The following is a 19,699-nucleotide window of genomic DNA, read 5'->3' on the forward strand; positions in this document are numbered from 1 at the left end:
TTCTTTACACAGGTAATTAAAATTTAATTTTTGAATTACTAATTATAAAAATCCGGTTTCTAATAATAAAAAGAATTATTATTTATATATACAGCCATTAATGTTATAGTTAAATTTTTAGCTCTAAATAAAATGTCACAAATGAAACTTAAATTCAATTACACAGCAGTTAAGTTTAAAACTTCAAAGTGAACTTGATATCAAAATGAAATTAATTACAAATCGTAAAAAATTATTTATAATAACCTTGAAAAATATAGATGATTAAAACTCTTTAAACTATGTAATTAGAAAATTTATTTACCACTTTTATTACCTAGCACAAAACTTAAGTCTATGTTTTATATTATTGGTTTTTTATTACCAGACTAGAGTGATACCCACCCGCTTCGCTGGGTTTAAAAGTAAAGATTGATAATATATATTTATAAATTATATCTCATGTGTTATTCTGATATATCAGCTATTCGTTGTGTGCATAGTCATGGTAGGGACAATAAAATCGATGCCAGCGCTTCCAGTGAAAAATTTTGGCGTTAAAGGGGGCTGTTATTACTAATTTGCAGTTCTTTACATGTTAATGTTATAGAAATGTCAAATTAAAATTATTGAAAAACACTAATTAATTAAACTTAATGCATTAAAAATTATGAAAATAAGAAATCAAATTGCACAAATATTATTTTTCAAATGTAAATTATCATAATTATTTATTTAAATTTGTGAGACAATAATATTAAATTTTCAATGTAAGTCATAAATGCAATCCATACAATTATATATGCATCCATACAATTCTATAATTAAAGTAGTGTATCGTTACCATGGAAACGCTTCCAAAAAAACTCACGCACGGTGCGAATATTGCTGTACAGTTTCATTTAAAACCATTCGCTAGTTTAAGCGTGAAAGCGTAACAAACAAACATGCTTACTTTCGCATTTATAATATATAGAGATTAGATTAAGGTGTTTAAGTGAAAAAAATAGCATGTTAATCTACTGATAAGATTACTTTTCATGACTAGATTGTAATCCAGCTACGCGCGATAACTCGCAAAATCGGTCTCAACCAATTGAGATAATACGGGTTGAGGTGATTTTTATACCCTTTTTTGTAAGAGAAATATAATATTTGCATATAATGTAAGACAAAAAAGTCTTATTTGGCTAATTCAAAAGCGCCCACCAAAAGCTATCCAGGAACTCTGGAACCTAGACTATTTTTACTATATAGTAAGGTTAGATTAAATGGCATGACAAGCTTTGAAAACCCATTATCCTTTTCTAAATCTTCGCTTAGAAGTATTTCTAGCTTTTAAGTCATTTCCATCGCCTAGACATTCTAGACCCTGCAAAAGACCTTGTCCAAAAATTCTAAGCAGTCACCCTTGACTACCCTTGACCATACCTGCTTTGAGGCTATGCATTTAATTGTAGCCTGGCTATTAGAGAATTTTATTCATTGTTGATTTTTTAATGTTGCTTCTGAGCCTTTCTGGCTTTTTTATAGCATCGGTTTTCGTCTACAACTATTCTTCAGTCTAAACGACTCTTGAGAATGGGGTTGTTCTGTTGGGGTGACAGAGGCGTCAACATATATTCAAGTACTGAGCTGTTTTTCCCATCTTCTCTTAAGAGTATGTGTCTATTGACGTATTCCTCCAGGTTATTTTTGGTGATCATGTAGCCCATTGGCCAGTTCAGGAAATTTATATTTTGATAGCCCCTCTTAGCTGGTTTCCGCCATGAGTCTTAGACCATTTTTTGCCATAAGTCCTCTTCCATATCATCTAAGAGTTTCTCGATCAAGGATGGCATTTAATTTTGCTTGAGCTGTTCTCGCCTATTTTTTAGTTGTTCCGGGTACTGAACCCTGAGCTTGCACTTGAAATGTAGCTAAGAATACGATTACTCAAAAACGAAAAGAGATATCAAGCTGAAATTTTTATAGCGTGCTGAGGACGTAAAAAGTGACATCAAGTTCGTAAATAAGCAACATAGGTCAATTGGGTCTTGTGTCCGTAGAGCCCATTTTGTAAACCGTAAGAGATAGAACAAAAGTTTAAATGTAAAAAATGTTCCTTATAAAAAAAATAAACAACTTTTGTTTGAAACATTTTTTCGTAAACATCACTGTTTACCCGTGAGAGCGCAAATTATGCGCAAATTGTAGTATTTTATGGGTATATCAGTTATATGTATATTTGTGTGACATGTATGTATGTGTAATGTGACAGTGTAATCAACACAGTATATACATGGTATTTCAACAGTTAACTCAATCAATTGTTTGTTTTCACTTAATCTATCTATCTCAAAATTTTTAATATAAATCACCTTGAACCAATATTTTGTTTTGATTGGACATTGCAGGACTTGAAAACTTGTTACATGCCATTTTTAAAGGGATCACCTTAAGTCAACAACACAGATTTGATAACCAGTTTCAATTGAAAACAAAACAACACATACCTCTTTAATTTTATGTCGACGTTGCTCTTGAACCATATCAGACGTTTCACCACCCACAATCATTGGTATATTCTTAATAGTAACACCACCGATAAGAGTCACATTTTGTAGCACACCACTATCTTTTAAAATATCCAAATCATTATGGATAACACCGGCACCACCATCCATGGAAATGGATGGTACCACATTAGGACGTTCAATAACTTTGAACTCCGGATCCTCGTTTAATTTTTGACGGAACTTTTCACGATCCACAACCACATGAGGATCCTCATTAAAACTATCATCATGCCGTAACAGTTTTAAAGCATCCCCTTCGTTCATTTGTGGTGGTGCTGGTATTAATAATTCTGGACCAGCTTTTTGCATATGTTTATACACTTTATATACACTATCTACAGCATTATTTGAACTACGTAATTCAGGTAAGAAAAATAATGTACCAAAACACACAATACCAAATGTCAAAAATACAATTAATATAAAATACTTTTCACGGGAACGAAATGAACGTCGGGAAAATGACGGGACTGGCATGCCATTTACAAAACGTTGATAAGTTGGTAGAATACCTGTTCCCGTCATTTTATGTATGTTTGTTAAATAAAATTATAAACTAAAATATAAATAATTTTTGACGTGCCGTACGTGTTGAAACGTCATTCACCTTCGCCATTAACCAACGTACTGAACAACCATGTGAATTGTTGTTTATCGGTTCTGTTTTATCGACCAGTTGACGTCATTTAGAAAATATAACACAACGCTGCATCATTTTTTTTTATCAATGTTGTATGTTTTACAGATATCTGTTTTATATACTTCTGACTTTTGTCAATAGGTGGATACTTTCAAAATGTATTTTATTTTAAAAAAATTTTGAAAATAGGCAAAATGATTTTCTTTCATTTCAAAAATTCATTTATTTCGGAGCGATTACCGATGTATCTCAAAAAGTTTCCGTATAAGCGTCTTATGAACTGGATTTTTATGTTTTTAGGTCCTAATTATTCTAGCTATTCCACAATTAGGTAATCTGGTCGATTTTTCGATTGAACGACAAATTTCTGAGATGTCGACAACAAAAATTGCTTCAGAAAATCACATCACGTTCACGATTTTGAACGTTTCGATATCTCAGAAACCAGTTTACTTTTCAATAAAATGACATTATTTTTGTATTTATTGGGTCAAAATTACTCATGAATATGAGTTTTACGGAAATCGGATATGAAAAAAATTACCGATTTTTTGCAATTTTCTTAAGAGAAAAAACTCCTTTGAAAAAATTTAGAAAAATCGCAAGAAATTTTTGTTTCGGAATTGGATGAAACTTGGTTTATAAGGTAATTTTGATCCGAAAAGTAGAGACATCGGATTCATTTGACGATTGGATGATAATTTTTTGAGATAAAATAAAATTTTTAACGAAAAGCTTTTATTTCGAAGCAATTCTAGAGATATCTTGAAAAATATTTGCCTTATCGTTAAAAGTGATTGATTTTTATGTTTTTTAGATCCAAATTACCCTTATCCATTTCACAGACATGAAATCCGCTGCCATTTCTGGTTTATTTTGCGATTGAACGACAAGTTTCAGATACATCGACTGAAGAAATCGCTCGGAAAATCATTCTTTTTGTACAATTTTCTACGATATCTCGGAAATTAGTCGAGTAATCGTCAACCAGGCTCGATTTTTATACTTATTGGGTCTATAGTATTTATTCAAAATAGAATCAAACAAAACTTCCAAAATTTGTTAATCCTGAAAGGAAGGCTTGTATTTCGAAGAGATTCTACTGGAGATATCACCCAGCATATTTTCGATCTTTCCTTCATATACGATTAACAGATATCTCAGAAACTAGTCGACGAAACATCATACGGACGAAACGGTTTTTGTTTTTATCACTTCTTATTAGATCATAAAAACAAATTTGTTTCGGAATTTGATGAAATTTGTCAAAAATCGACTTCCTATGATAATTGGATCGGTAATTTTTTAAATATCGTCTCTTGTTCTAAATATCTCCAGATAATTTTTAGTTTATACTAGTTTTTATTGCTCTATGACTGACGATACTCACCTTTTCACTTTTTATTTAAAAAATAGTCTTTTTAATCATAAAAATGAAAACCTCAATTAGGGTGTGAAATAAATTATATTTAAAAATAAAAATTAAATAAAAACACATAAAATTTATAATTGTAAAAAATATTTATTTTATTTATTAAAAAAATTATATACTTTCTATAAAAAATCTTTATTTATTTAAAAAAAAATAATTATGTAAATATAAAATAATTGAATCTATATGCTTAAAACAAATATTTAATTAATATATATAATATTTATTTATAATTTTATTCAAAATCAAAATCAGTATTTTTAAAACAAAATACATTGAATATTTTATTAATTAATTACAAATCTGTTAATTAATTTATATTTTTAATTTAATGAGATCCTATTTATATAAAAAATAAAAAAATTTTATTTATTTATTTTTATTAATATCAACTATTTTGAACATCATATCACAAAACGTAGCATGCTACACTAGCGCCATCAAGTTTGGAAACAAAATGGCAAGTACCTTAACCCAGCGTTGCCAACTCTACCAACTTTGAGTATCTTTAGAATAGAAGGTTGGTAGATTAATAACTTTGAGTAACTCGAAGTAACTATTCTGGATTGGCAACGCTGCCTTAACCTTACAAACATATGTCAAAAAAAATCAAAATTGGGAAACAAGTCCCAAAAATATTATTCATCTAGGCATGAGAGAAATCTTAGAATTATTTTTTATGAGAAATCTTAGAATTATTTTTATTAGTAAGATGTTTATTATTTCTCATCATTAAAAATCACAGATCTATGTAAATCAAGACCGCAATTCAATTGTCAATTGTTTCCAAACTTTATGACGCCCGTATCAATAATTATCGCAGTTACAAAACTATAAAACTTTTAATGTCGCGGTCGAAATCTAGACATATAAAAATCACAATCACTACAATACGTTAAAGGTGGCAACACTTGTTTCTTACGACATAAATTACACGGTACAGTTTTTAAAACATTCTCATTTTGTGGAACGTTCCCATTTGTTAAACCATTTTTGGGTGGGCTCGGTGATTCTGCTCCACCTTTTGTACCTGGCTCAAAATGTACAGATTTTTTTTGTGCAGCCAACATTGATTTTGATATTTGTTGATATGGTAGTTTATTGGATTGATTTTGAGGGTACATTGGATCGAATTGTTTTTGTGGAACGGTTTGGTATAGGGAATTTGGCACATTATCCGGATGAGGTGGTGGAACACGTTGGTATGGAGAATTCGCTGGGATTTGTGTGTCGTGAGGTTGGGGAACACGTTGATAAGGGGATTGGTTCTGGGGATGATCAGGTAATTTTTGATAAACACTACCATTTTGTGGAGATGTTTCGTGATGCGGTAATCGTTGATAAACTGAATGATTTGCGTTTTCTGGAACACGTTGGTAAACACCTTGTGGAGATGATTTTTGGGCACCATTTAATACTGTTTGTGGATGATTATTTGGATGACGAGTCATAGCTTTTTGTACATAGTTAGGGTGATATTGTCCATTAAAGTTGGAGCCAGGTGGGGGAGGATGTTGATAAACTGGGGCAGATTGATTAGTTTGTTGATTGTGCTGTCGATATTGTTGCATATTTTGTGCGTTTTCTGGGTAGTTTTGTACGCTTTGTGCGGTGTATGATGGAGACGATGAGTTATATCCTGCGTGATGCGAAGGATAATTTGTTTGCACGCCCGGTGATGTGATGTTACCATTTTGTGGGTAAGTTGTTGGATGATTTGGATATCCATTTACAGCACTATTATTGTTGCTTTGTGGTCCATTATTTGGATAACCATTGTGGTAGCCATTGATTGGACCATTACCATTTTGATTATATTCAGATTGTTGATAATGGAACCCACTCGGAGATTGCCGCATTTGATTAGTTTGCAAATGATTTGAATGTAAATGACTTGCATTGGAAGGAATTTGTTGATAAGAGCTTTGTTGATTTTGAGAGGATGGAACCGGTTGATAAGAGCTTTGCATATTTTGAGACGATGGAACTTGTTGATAAGAGTTTTGTTGACTTTGAGCCGAAGAAATTTGCTGATAAGAGCTTTGTTGATTTTGCATTGACGGATTTTGTTGATAAGAGCTTTGTTGATTTTGAGACGATGGTATTTGTTGGTAAGGACTATGCTGATTGGAAGGAATTGGTTGATAAGGACTTTGTTGATTTTGAGAGGACGGAATTGGTTGATAAGGACTTTGTTGATTTTGAGTGGACGGAATATTTTGTTGATTTGGATTGGATGGAATTTGTTGATAAGAGCTTTGTTGATTTTGGCTGGACGGAATTAACTGATAAGGACTTTGTTGATTTTGAGTGGAAGGAATTTGTTGATATGAACTTGAATGATTTTGGTTAGCATGATAAGAGTTTTGTGGATTCGAAGTAATTGCACCATTTTGTGGGATTTGTCGTGATTGTGCGAGATTTTGTATTCTTGCTTGATGTGTTGCAGGCCCAGGTTGTGGGAATTTGTTTGGCAAAATACTTTGATTCGGTGATGATCCATATTGCAAGTTTGGTGGAACTTTATTGTACATTGGTTGAGTTGGGCATAAAAGTTCTTTACTTCCTTGTCGTTGAAATCCTGGATTATTTTCAGCATTATTGACTTGCATTAATTTACCACTAGCATCGGTTCGTACGAAAGAAATCGGTGGTGATGGCATACTTGGTGTAGCAACAGCATTTTGCATTATAATCGAATCAATTTTATCTTCAACTGAAGGATTTAAATTTGTAATTTGTTCTTTTGCAGCATTTTCTTTTCGAAGTTCTGCTTCTCGTAAACTTCTAATTTCCTGTTCAATAGCTTCAGTTTCAGGTTTATTAAAAGCAGATCGTAAAACACGTTCCAAAATTGGATTTGGAATGTAACTGTCATCTTCTTGTTCCTCTGCAGTTGCAACTAATATTACTTGATCACAGAATGATACACTCTTCTTCTTCGTGCGTTTCGGTCTTTGTTTCGAATCACTATCGGATGAATCACCTAATTCATTTGAGGATGCAGTAAATGTTTGTGCAACAACCGCGTTCAACATTTCAACTTCACGAATTTCCTGTTGTATTTGATCGCTAGTAATCGCATTCATTTGATCATCATTCGAAATACTATTCGTAGATGGCGTTCGTTTTATACTTGCATCAGCTTGTTTGGACGGAAGACGTATTTGTTCGAAGCGAGATGCTAAATCTTTAACAGATGCCGCTTTCGAGTTATCTGAGTCATTACTTAAAAGTGATTGGCAACTACCATTCAAAGATCCATTTGATTTTTGAGCAGCTTCCGATTGATTGCGTTTTAAACGTAAAACTGCTTGTTTCGCTTGTAATTCTTTTAACCAAACATCACCAGAGGATCGTTCAGTTGATTCAACCTTTTCATGTTTAAATTCTGTTTCTTCAGTTAAGATTTGTTTTCTCTTTTGTTGTAATTGTAAAAGGAAGGTGCTTGGTGCTGGAGCAGCTAATGGTTCGGGTGTTGATTTTCCTGTATCAACACCTTGTAAGTGTTCTTCCAAAGCACTGAGATCTAATGGAGGAGGTGGTGGTGGAAAATCTTCACTTGGTTGTCTTGAATGTGAAACAGAATTAAGCGGACTTGGATATGGAGGTAATTCGAGGCTAACACTTGGCATTACACAGTCAACCTCATCAACTCCACTATCGATTGGTGTGTTGTACGAATCAGATTTCATCGGACTCTGTTCTTGGTGAACATCAGCTTTTGTAATAATCATATTATTGCAAGGATTTTGATTTACGGTGTCATATAAAGTACTTTCGTTGTAGTATTGAGGACCACCACGTTGCGGATAATTATTCGCCGGATTATATCCATTATACGATGGCATATAGGGTAACGATTGTGGTTCCGTGGTATGATTTTGATTTTGATTATAATTTTGATTTTGATTATTATGATAATAATAATCGTGATATTGTGTTAGTTTGTTAGTCTGATTAACTTCGTCATGCAACTTAGACCCGCTAAGTTGGGAAGTTGTCCTTAATGGTGGAGGAGGTGGCACTTTAGCAGCTGTTAAAATTTTTCCTGCACTACTATGAAAACTCTTCCGCATTAATTTACTACGTTCTAAATTAGGGTTAGTATTGCAACCAGTAGGTGAACCGGCAAATTCCAAGTGACCTTCTGATAGGTAACCACACATGGTGGCTGTTTTTTCTGTGCCTTTTAATCCAACACTACTATCATCCACGGTTGTACTAACTGGATCCACAACTTTTGATACTTCTGTATTGCCTTCTGTGAGATCCGGCATGCTACGATTTTTTCGTTTAATTAAACCCCCCATTAATAATTTTCGGCGAATTTTATGTTGTTTTTTACCCGTTTTACCATCTTTTTTATCCTCTTTTTCTTCCTTCTTATCTTTCTTAAACATTTCTGATGCGGAAAGTGATAAATCGCTTAAAACTTTACTTCGATCTTCACTTCGTGATCGTTTTTCACGAACGACTTTCTCTTTTTCTTCGTCCTTTGTTTTCGATCTAGAGAAAATACTTCGTGATTCTCGTGGTGGTCTATCGTATAACATATATTCTTCATCTTCGATCACATTTGTAGCTGAAAGTTTCTTAAACATTCCTCCCTTCTTTTTAGGGAGAGTTGCATATATTTCAATATTTTTACTTGGGGTTGGAGCTTTTTCTACAACTGGTGTTGGCGCAACTAATAATTCTTTACTATTTTGTCGCGAATGATTACCTTTATCGCGTGAATTTTGTCGTGAGTGGCGACCACTTCCACTGCTTCCTTCTCTGGTATGCCTGATATCAAGGTTCCCTTCAATCATTCCTTTTTCTTGAAGCATTCTTCTATGTAAGCTTCTAGCTCGCATAATACAAGTATTATGTTTCATTCGAGCAAAAGTCATTGTTTGGGGATTATTGTACGGTGCGTCCATTGCAGCTCGAGCTTTAGACGCGGCAGCATTGCACAGAACTAACGCAGTTTCTAAATCATGTGCGTCTTCGGTTTGTCGTGATTTATCTAACAATTGATCAGCTTCGACACATAATTTTTCGCAATCATCTCCAACGCCATTTCGGGAGTGATCTCGAACTTCTGGTATTTGTGCTAATTGTAAATTATGTTTCAATCCTTGTTGAATTGGTAAACTATCAGTGGAACTCAGCGAATACGAATCATATCCAGCATCATAAATTCCACTACTAACACTCGAATGTTCCCCAGGTTTTACTCTGGTTGGGCTACCTGGAACACTGCCTGAATTTCGATGTTGAATTTTTCCCACTAAATACAAGTAGGGATTCTCCATTGTTGTGGATGAGGAAGACGATGCACTGTTTCGATCTCCACTCCAGTTACCTGAGTCTCGACGTCGTGGAATATTCAAATGATCTGGAACATTAAGTCCATCGGATGCAATCGACGATGAACCAGCACTAAGACTTCGATGTACTTGTAAATGTTTTTTAGCATTTTGTGCACTTAAAACATTTTCGACAGTTTTTCGACTAATATAATTCGGTTCTTGATCACCATTCATTCCAGAATTTTGAACCGCATGAATATTATCTTGAATTACGGCTAAATTCTGGTAATCGTTTTGTGGTCGTAACGGTCTTTGTTGATTATATAATGGTGCGTCTGGATTGGGAGTGATAGCACGTCGCATATTATTTATATTCGGCTTTTCTGGGCTTGGTGTAATCGATCGTCGAATAATTGGCTGTGATAATGGTGGTTTCATGCTAGGTGTTCGATCCGCATGTAAAGGTGTTATTGTTTTTGGAGCAGTTTCCGTACATACTGGAGTACCTCCAGGATTCGCGTATAATAACAATAATGGTTGATATCGTCCACGTCGACATTTTTCCACAACTTGATCCCATCTGGGACCAATTTCTCGAACAGTTGCATCATCAAAATAAATCCATACCCGTAATTTTGTATGGAAGAAAAATGTGGAATAATGTTTTCCATAATAGGTGACAACACCAACTAATTGATGGGTATTTGTAGCACCCCATCTCGTATCGACAACACTGTGAAATACATCGCTTAACCGAAGGGTTGTACCCACTGTAGCAAAAACATCCATAATATGTTCAAGGTTTGGCCGCTCTGAATCCCATACTACACCAATTGAAACTATTTCGGGTCGGTTCATTAACGTTCGACATATTTGTATTTTGGCACCGCAAGCACTCTGCAAAGAAAATAGAAAATTGTTCAATTACAGTTTTAAAATTGAGGAAGTTTAGTTTTGGGCAAAAGATGACCCCGCCGGGGCGCTATGCCCTTCTATGAATAGGCTAATTTGGCTGAATGTTCTTTGGGGTCCTATAACCACGTTACAAAAAGTTTCCATGAAATAGGTCCTGTTTCACTGTATTATTTTATGAGTACAAAATTTGCGGGAAATATAAAAACTTTTTGTTATAATATTACAGTTTAGGGTTTTTTTAAAAGCGAGAATAGTGACCTAATTTAATAAAAACTTCCAAATATAATTGATTGATCATAAATTTTTGATAAAATATGCCAAAACTATTTTATACTAATTATAGCAAAAATTTGAAATATTTTGAATATTTAATACATTTAAATAATGCTTACCGGACATTCTCTAATGTCACCCATACCACCGGCTTTTCTAAGAAGTTGGCCAAACATGTCTGTTGGACCTTGAGTATTTTGGCGGGCTTGAGCAGTTAATGCTGATGCCGACACGTAATGCACCATCTGAAATCAAAACAAACAAAAAATTCATAAAATATTTTCAAACATTCCAACGAAACCATTTTTTAGCTACAATTTAAGGTGATTCACTCGTGATAACCGGAGAGAAAAATAAATAGGTAATTTCTAAAATTTTAGATATAATTTATGTAAAATCATTGTTTATAGGAAAATATATTCGTTATTATTAGAAAAATTGTCGTAATTACGTGAAACTGTGGCTTTCTCATGCATCTTTGGATTATTAATTATTGACGCAAAGATGTCGCAATATTTGGATCGATTTATGTCCACATCTCAAAAATTATTCGACCAGTCATCAAATGCACCCGATTTTTGTACTTTTTGGGTCAAAATTACCTTATATACTGAGTTTTATCGAAATTGGATATCAAAATTTTTTTTCGATTTTTTGCAATTTTTTTAAGGGGTACCCCTTTGAAAAAATCGAGAAAATCGCAAAAAAATTTTTGTTTTGGAAATTGGTGAAAATCGGTGGATGGGGTAATTTTGATCCAAAAAGTATAAAAATCAGGTTAATTTAATGATTGGGCCTATAAAAAGTTACAAATCTATAAAAAAAAAAATTAAAGGGAAATTCCCAGGAAAGCGAGCGGGTATCTGCTAGTTATATATAAAGTTTTATGAATTTCAAATTTCCATATTAAACCACTCATGTTTATCTCGATATTGCATTTTCATCAAATTTTTAAGAAAAGTAAATTTACGCAGGAACTACCTTAAGATTATGTAATTTTTTATAAATAAAATATTTTTATGTTTAAATAAAACATAAATAATATGAAATTCCATTCTATTAAGTGGTGAATGGAGTCCATAATTTTTTATAGCCTTCAAAAGAGATTTTTTTTCCTCTTGAAGCAGAAAAAAATATATAAATACTTAGTAATAATAATGATGCATATTTTTCATAATTTATTGAAGGTCGATGATTATTTTAAAATTTAAAAGTCCCGCATCTAATGACGTGGTGATGTATTAGAAATTGACATATGACTGAATATTATTTGTTTTTTGTAAAACGTGGATTAAGTATTCGCCAAAGTTGGATCTAAAATATTGAATAAAGAGATAGAATTGTTCGATATTTGGCATTTCAAGAATTTGCGCTATTCTCATCTTATGACAAAAGAAAACATAAAAACTTTGGTTTTTGACGATTTTTCGATATTTTTACATTAAAGTCGTACAAATTGCCTAGTTTACGATATTACATCATTTTCTTACATTTACGCTATACAAATTGCCTAGTTGACTAGCTGATTAGTCACGTGACAGCCGATCCATTTTAAATTGAATTTCTTAATCTACAATTTTACTTAGAGTATCGTGGTATTTATTTCAATAACGATATCTCAACTTGAGGTAAAGAAACAATTTGTCCATGTTTCCATTTCTACAAAAAATTTTTAGTATCCACAGCCGATGGAAAAATTTTAAGATAAATGAAGACTTATTTTGTAGAAATAACATCGAAATGAAAAATTTCTCACGAATTTTTTCTGTGTAATCTTTTTTATACAGCATAACTTTCTAAGAATAGTCATTACGGGACAACCTATACATAAAATTGATCCTATTTTCTTTTGAATTAAAAGAAAAGTCAATTATTTATAGCTATCGGTATTTAATTTAATATCGTACATTTTTTAAAAGAAAACTTTTATACGTGACTTTATTTTGAAACACAATGAATGGAAGTTATTTGTCCTAAAATTACCAATGCCATTTTAAAAAAATTATAAAACAATTAAAAAATGAATGACTCAGTTTTCAACAGATTATAAATAATAATACAAAGGAAACTGCTTTTTTTTTTAAACAATATTTTTACAAAAATTATAATAAAAAACATTTTTCCTGTGATAATAATTTTATTATTATTCTTATAAATGAAATTATTTAGAAAAACTTTTAAGAAAATTATAATTTATAAATGAATGTAGGTTGTTATTTGTTCATAATCATTCATATTTTCATAATGACTTATAAATAATAATTATTAATCTAAATTTTTAAAGTATAAATTATTTATTATATAAAAAGTACTTATTCGATATCAACGCCATAATAACCTCTGTGCACAGATTTAAAATTGTGGAAAAATAACTGAAAACAAGTGAAAACAAACAATTGACTGAGTTAATTGTTGAAATACCATGCATAGTCAGTGTTGATTTCTTTATCACATTACACATACAAACATGTGACACATACATAACTGATAATCAAGTATAGTACATATTATAAAATTTTCGCCTAATTGGCCCCCTCACGGGTAAACAGTGATGTGTAAGAAAAAAGTTGTTTAATTTTTGATAAGGAACATTTTTTACATTTAAACTTTTGTTCTATCTCTAACGGTTTACAAGATGGGTCCTACGGATCCAAGACCCAATTGACCTATGATGCTCATTTACGAACTTGACCTCACTTTTTACGTCCTGAGTACGCTGTAAAATAGTATTTCAGCTCGATATCTTTTTTCGTTTTTGAGTTATCGTGTCCACAGACGGACGGACGGACGGACGGACAGCCGGAAATGGACTAACTAAGTGATTTTATGAACACCTATGACAAAATTTTTTTCCTAGCATCATTATTTTTAAGCGTTACAAACTTGGGACTGAAATAACTGAGTATAATAACTGAAAACAACTTGCTCTAACAATATCGTAAATTAGGCAATTTGTATAACATAAATGTAATAAAATGTTGTAAAAATATCATGAAAGCGTCAAAAACCAAAGTTTTTTTTATGTTTTTTTTTTTGGAAAGCGTCGTAGGGTAATGTTTTATTTTTGCATGAACAGAATCTATGATAAATTTGAAAATCTTAAAAACTTTTTTGACACTCAATCACCGATTATTATTTGTACAATTAACATTATTATGAGTTCTTCCAGAAGGTACTGTGTTTATTGTGATCAAAGGACTTTGAACTGTCATTTTCCGCAAAAACATTCACCGTACTTGCTTAAACAGGCGAACTACCTTAATTTATATGTCGCATATATAATTAGTTCGTAATCCGCAGAAGTAATTTATACACAGAGGTAATTTAAAACTATAAAAAATCAAACAAAATTACTATGCTCAAGACTTACTTAAGAGTGCTGCGCAGCGCGGTAGTACTAAGGCAGGTATGGGTGTACAGTTACTCTTAGTTATTAGTTACAAAACATACTTAAGATTATTCTGTAAGTGATCTAGATTATTACATTGCTTTAGTTTTTTTTTATTTATTTTTATATAAAAGTATTTTAATAATTTATATTATGATTACTTTCTCATAAACATTGCCTATACGGAATACAAATATTTTTAAAAATCCAGTCTTCAATATAATTTATGTACAACATTTGATATAAAACATTTGTAAAGTTGTAAATAACTTGTAAATTGATTCCCTAATAGCAAATATTAGAAGTAGTTTACATATCGAGACTAATTAACAGCAAACGTTTTTAATAAAACACGCAAATTGTATAATTTTTTAAAATTTCAGTCTAGACCTTTTTCAAAAATCATATTTGTTACATTTTTATTTCAAGAATGGATGATAAATTTTTAAGCCCTTTATATTATCAAGCTTTCCACTTTTCTTAAGTTGATCCAGGCGAGAGTGTTTAAATCGTACCGGTCGGTTTTCTCCTAATTACGGGTTTTTATGCGAAATCTGATCATCAATTCTTAAACTAACGACATTTTTCAATAACTGTTATGGAATAACATAAATAGAATATTTTTCTAAACTTTCCTACATTTTTTAAAACTTCGATCATTTTATTATTTGAGAAGACTAATTTCATACAATATTTTTAGTTTGGTGTAAAGATTTTCATAATTTTATTTAAATTGTTTCCTAAATCGTACCAATACGCTGAAATCGTTCATTTAAATTTCTTTAATAAACATACAAATTATACATTTTTATTATGAAGAAAAAAACTTTTTCATTTATTTCAAATTTGTGTGTGTTTATTTATAAAAATTAAAGTCCTTCATGCATAATACTTTTAATAGCTTTTGTTATCTCAACATATTATACCACTTAACATATGAGCGTGAGACTGTACTCTTGAATGGAAAAGGCAAATAAGGTATTTTCATTTCAGAAAATAGAAAGAAAAGTCATTTCTGATCTATGTGAGACACTCGAATTATATGTTACGTCTTGATGTCTTCATTCTGGCTTTATTCGTGTCGAAGTTGGCTAAGTCCTAGATAGGATGTCTAAATTGTGTTTTCAGGAAAAACTGAAACATTGATTCCAAAATACGACTTTTCCTGATATCTGTTGGCGACGAAATAAAGTACATTGCCGGGACATTAAAAATGGTTTATGGGTAGAGGCATTTTAAATGTTTCCCATATTAGTGATAAAATTTTTTCCGTTTTAAGTCAAAAAATACCGAGTAAAGCTCGGTCATCCAGGTACTTTTAATAAACAGCGAAAATATTAATAATTATTGATTTAAAATAAATTTTCTTTTTCTGGAAGGTATAGACATATCATTCATCATGCAGAATAGTGTGAAAAAATGATTATGTAACCCCGATAAATTACCAGACAAATAATAGGCAAGAGAGTTTTATAAAAAAAAAAAAAACCAACTGTTGTGTTAGCTTAGAAAAAAGCTTTGGGCGTATATGATTATTTATTTCACATGCATATTACTAAATGATAATTACATGCAAATCTTTTACATGAGAAAATGGTGACTTAACTATGAGAAAGTATAAGCGAATGATCTTGTTTATTTTACAGTTGACAAAGCAGGTTTTGTTCTTCTGTTTCTTCATTTAAAACAGTGATAAGAAAATATAAAAAAAAAATAATGATAACCATATTGGTGTAATGGCGACACATAAATACTTCAATTAAAAAATTTGCGTTCAATATATTTTTATGCTAATAAGTGTACAAAATTATAGCAAAACCTTTTCTCATATAGTTGCATGATGGTTTTTAGTCATATTTTTCACGAAAATATAGACTTGTGCACTGTATCGAAGGTAAACAAGGAGGGGGCTGTTATAAAGGTATATCGATCAGAGTCATGAAGGTTATAAAGAAGGAGAACGATCGCTACGTGTTAAAGCATTAGCGCGTCTGTCCCTGAAAATAAGTAGAATTTATAGTTCATTTTTCAGCCACCAGCCGCGCTGTCATCAAAAAGTAGTATCTGCGAAGTTAGCTGTTTATGAGTACAAGTAGATGAAGTTAGTTGCATAATGTACAAATTGATATATCATTTCAAATTAGCGCACAACAGCCCGCTTTTATTGATACAACTTAGCGATCGCAGCGCCTCACTTATTTTATCCATATTTCGGGGACAATATTTTTTATAGCGATCGTTCTCCTTCTTATAACCTTCATGATCAGAGTAAGAGAGAACATGATATCTTAGAAAGTGAGTAGTTGTATTAATGCAGTAAATCTGACAATACAGCAACACACACTCTTATCTATGGCTCATCTGTGAATAATCTACATCTATAGCAATCAGGACATGGTCACAGCACAGAAGAAAATTGTACAACGTTGTCGCTTGTACAATTTAATTTTAGATTAGACAAAATTCGTCAGAAAGTAAGACTTATTTATTGTTTTTTCGTAAACGATCGATTACATCATATTTAGGCTCAAAGCATCCCAAATTTTATTTGCAAAGCTACATTCTATAGCAAAAAAGTGAACTAAAATGTCTTCTAAACAGTATGGGTTCCTATCCTTTACAACAGATGCTCCTACAACTTTTTTACAACTTCATATCATTGAAAATTATACCTCTTTGCAATATTTCGTGCAAAATTACTTTTAGTAGCATGTCGTCAGAAATATTTCAAGGCGCTGCGCAATTATACATCAAGCTAGAGAATTGAAAATCTTTGAGTAAAATCCATAAAATATCATGGATTTAAGTCAGACGTGGGCGAGTTATTTTAAGTCAAAGCCACCATTGTTAAAAGTTTATTGCGTGCCATAAAGTTTATTGTGTGTCTCTTTATGCAAGTCCGCATTGCTCATAGAGGAGGAAGCGAGACAGGTATACCACTCTGCTACCTACCTCAGTTTCTCTAATAGTAATGAGATAGGTAGAAAAAAATGTTGCCTCTCTGTCTTACTCGTATTATTGGTTGACACTGGTTAGGGTATCACTGTCTTACTCGCATGTTACTTACAGAAGTCTGAGTGGCTTCTCTTAGCCACGTTTGCCCATGGATGATTTAAGTTAGTTTCTAAGATTCATTGACAATGTCACAAGAAAGAATAAGAAATTCTGAAAAAGTCTTAGGAACTTTGAATTTTTCAACGTTTTCGGACTAGTCTAATTCAGAGTTCTTAATACTTTTTTAAAGTTTCTAAGACTTTTTCAGAGTTTCCTAAGACTTATTAAGACTTATTCTTTTTTCAAATATTTTTTCCATCAGGGTATAGACATCTTATAATAAGATAGGGGGGAGGGGAACCGAATGAGGGGAAAATATGACCTTAGTGCCGGACCTCTGCTACTCACAAGTTTTTTAATATAAGATCTCTTCTTCCATGTTACATGCAATGTAGGTATATGTTTTGACATTTAAATTCAGCCATGTTGCTTGGTTATTAGCAAAACTGGTTTCAAATATTGCCTTAGAGTAAAAATTTCTACATTTTTTTTATAAATATTAATTTTTTTATAAGATACTTTTTTCCTATATACCTATGTATGTTACGAAATATTTCCGATGACAAATACCAAACGATTCCCTTTTGTAATCTTATGGGTCATCGTCTATATTGTTTTGAATTTGAGATTTGTAGGACAACATGGGAAAAAGATTTCTGGTATTTTGTTAAAAGTTTGGTATGTTAAACTTGAAGATCTTCTTCATGCATAATATAACAATTGTTTAAATATTTAAGTATGCCAAATTCTAGTGAGAAGCCTTACTAAAGTTCTTTGTGGTTCGATGAAGAAAAAAATTACATCTTTGAAGTTGGAATTTATATAGTAAATCATCTGATGAAAGACAAAAAGTCAAATTTTGCCCTAGTTTAAATTGTTCTGTTTAAAATTATAACACTACTAGCTGCCCCCCGCTTTTTTACCCGCGATTAAAAGATGTTTTAAATAGAGTTTTTATCGTTATTGTGTAAATTAATCAAGCTTTCTTGATAAAAATGCGCTAAAAATCTATTTCAACTTTTACAAAACCCCTTAATAAACATGGTTCCAGTATGCTATCCCATAAGAACCGTGAATTTTTTCGGGATAAAAGTTAGCCTTTGTCATTTTCTGATGTATGAGCTTATGTTATTCAAATCCATTTAGTAGTTTTTGCGTGTAAGCACAAAAAACAAGCAAACAAACATCCTTACTTTCACATTTATAATATCAGATATCAGATATCAGATATCAGACTTCTTGGAAATTCTCGAAGGAAATGTAAGGTTAAACAACGGTATGCTATTGCCGAAAAGACGCTTTGTTTAAAACTTAGCTTGTGAATTAAAATTCGAACGCTCCCGAAATTGAAGATTAGTTTTTAGATAGAATTTTCGGTTATCGTATTTCATGGTGTTAGAATACCTACTAAAAAAAATTAATTATTTGATACAGATCAAGTGTGGATACATACCTGAGTAAATGGCAATGGTTCAGATGTAGCACCACAAGCACCGCAAACACTTTGTTCCACAAGCGTCATCGCAAACTTTTGATGTGGTATACAATGTCTTGCATTACACATATCCTCCGCTTCGCCATGTGCAATATGCATATGGATTCGTTGTAATATATTCTCAAAACATTCAGCAGCATCGTCCATAAAACCTAATTGAAACTTCTGTTGGTCGAAGAAACTTTCACCTAAGGCGCGTCGTAATGCATCTGGAGGCAATGCACTTTCCTGGGAGAATTGTAATTGTGAAAATAATTCCTGTAACAAAAGAAAATGAATATTTTAGAAATTATTCCTATATTTTTTTTATCACAAACATTAAGGAAATCACTCAGAAATTTATACAATCTGTATTTATGTTTAGATTAAAAGATAGTAAATTATTACTTGACATGAATAAAAGAAGTCCGGGTTCGAGTCCTGGTTCGAGTGTATTTTGTCAATTCTCTTTAAATAGATTACTAGACAAGATATTTAGTTTACGCTGTATGTGTCATATTAAAAATCATCAATTATAATCGAGAGACCATGATGTAAATAAATATCGTATACATGATTAAAAGTAAACAAAAAGTAATATGTCTGACGTTTTTTGTTTACCTGAAAGTACTCGATCTTACACGCTCATACATCCTTAAGAGTTTGTGCAAAGCAAGTTTTAGAAAGTA

General features: G+C 31.9%; 2 protein-coding genes across 2 annotated transcripts in view; both read right to left on the reverse strand.

Moving 5' to 3' along the window:
* Positions 1-3,146, reverse strand: part of LOC123305826 (mannosyl-oligosaccharide alpha-1,2-mannosidase IA-like) — a 255,293-nt gene extending 252,147 nt beyond the window's left edge. The window contains exon 1 of the mRNA XM_044887661.1: positions 2,475-3,146. Within this exon, the coding sequence (XP_044743596.1) occupies positions 2,475-3,062 (588 nt within the window). The 5' untranslated portion in view covers positions 3,063-3,146. The remainder of the gene's footprint in view (positions 1-2,474) is intronic.
* Positions 3,147-5,326: 2,180 nt separating this feature from the next.
* The window catches only part of LOC123298602, an 87,909-nt gene continuing 73,536 nt past the window's right edge, over positions 5,327-19,699 (reverse strand). Inside the window, exons 3-5 of the mRNA XM_044880671.1 lie at positions 18,990-19,289; positions 11,214-11,339; positions 5,327-10,803 (exon numbers count right to left, since the gene is read on the reverse strand). Of these exons, the coding sequence (XP_044736606.1) occupies positions 5,452-10,803; positions 11,214-11,339; positions 18,990-19,289 (5,778 nt within the window). The 3' untranslated portion in view covers positions 5,327-5,451. The remainder of the gene's footprint in view (positions 10,804-11,213; positions 11,340-18,989; positions 19,290-19,699) is intronic.

This window comes from Chrysoperla carnea, chromosome 1 (assembly GCF_905475395.1).
Source record: "Chrysoperla carnea chromosome 1, inChrCarn1.1, whole genome shotgun sequence".
In the NCBI taxonomy this organism is placed as follows: Eukaryota; Metazoa; Arthropoda; class Insecta; order Neuroptera; family Chrysopidae; genus Chrysoperla; species Chrysoperla carnea.